We start from the raw sequence: 499 nt of genomic DNA, 5'->3' as shown, positions 1-499 counted from the left end.
CGCTCATGAGTTACTGGTTAGACCAAGTATCATTCTAGAAAGTGATGTAAAGCAAGTTCACCTGAGACGTTTCCTTTCATAGCTGACCTCCTTCTCCCGCCTCCTGCAGGAACGCGGACGCTCGCCGGGGCTCCTTCGACATGGTGAGCAGCATCCTCGACCTGGCCGAGGAGGCGGCGCTCAACGGGGACACCATCAACGACATCCTAGCTCTGACGCGGCAGCTGATAGCCGACATCCTGCGGACTCCGGTGCGGCAGGACGAGGACCTGGCGTTCCAGTCCAAGGACCTGCTGGTGGTGGAGGCCCTGCCGACCGACGGCCGCGTCTACTACCCCGGCACGGACTCAGACTTGACGGCCGTCAGGTACAGACCCAACTCCAGGTTCAGCGAGTAGGTGCACCTTTCGCTCTCTTTTCTACTGTAAGGCAGCAGTAAGGAAAAGGGGCTTTCAGGCTGGGCATAAACGACGTGCTTAACCGCGACCGAGCGCGCGCG

At 59.9% G+C, this 499-nt stretch overlaps 1 protein-coding gene across 1 annotated transcript in view; it reads left to right on the top strand.

Annotated features, from left to right (window-relative positions):
* LOC119585257 overlaps positions 1 to 499 on the top strand; it is a gene marked incomplete in the record, with an annotated part of 12,687 nt that overhangs the window by 5,796 nt on the left and 6,392 nt on the right. Inside the window, 1 exon segment of the mRNA XM_037933925.1 lies at positions 110 to 367. Within this exon segment, the coding sequence (XP_037789853.1) occupies positions 110 to 367 (258 nt within the window).

This window comes from Penaeus monodon, chromosome 19 (genome assembly GCF_015228065.2).
Source record: "Penaeus monodon isolate SGIC_2016 chromosome 19, NSTDA_Pmon_1, whole genome shotgun sequence".
NCBI lineage: Eukaryota > Metazoa > Arthropoda > Malacostraca > Decapoda > Penaeidae > Penaeus > Penaeus monodon.
This window is presented reverse-complemented; position numbering and strand designations above follow the sequence as displayed.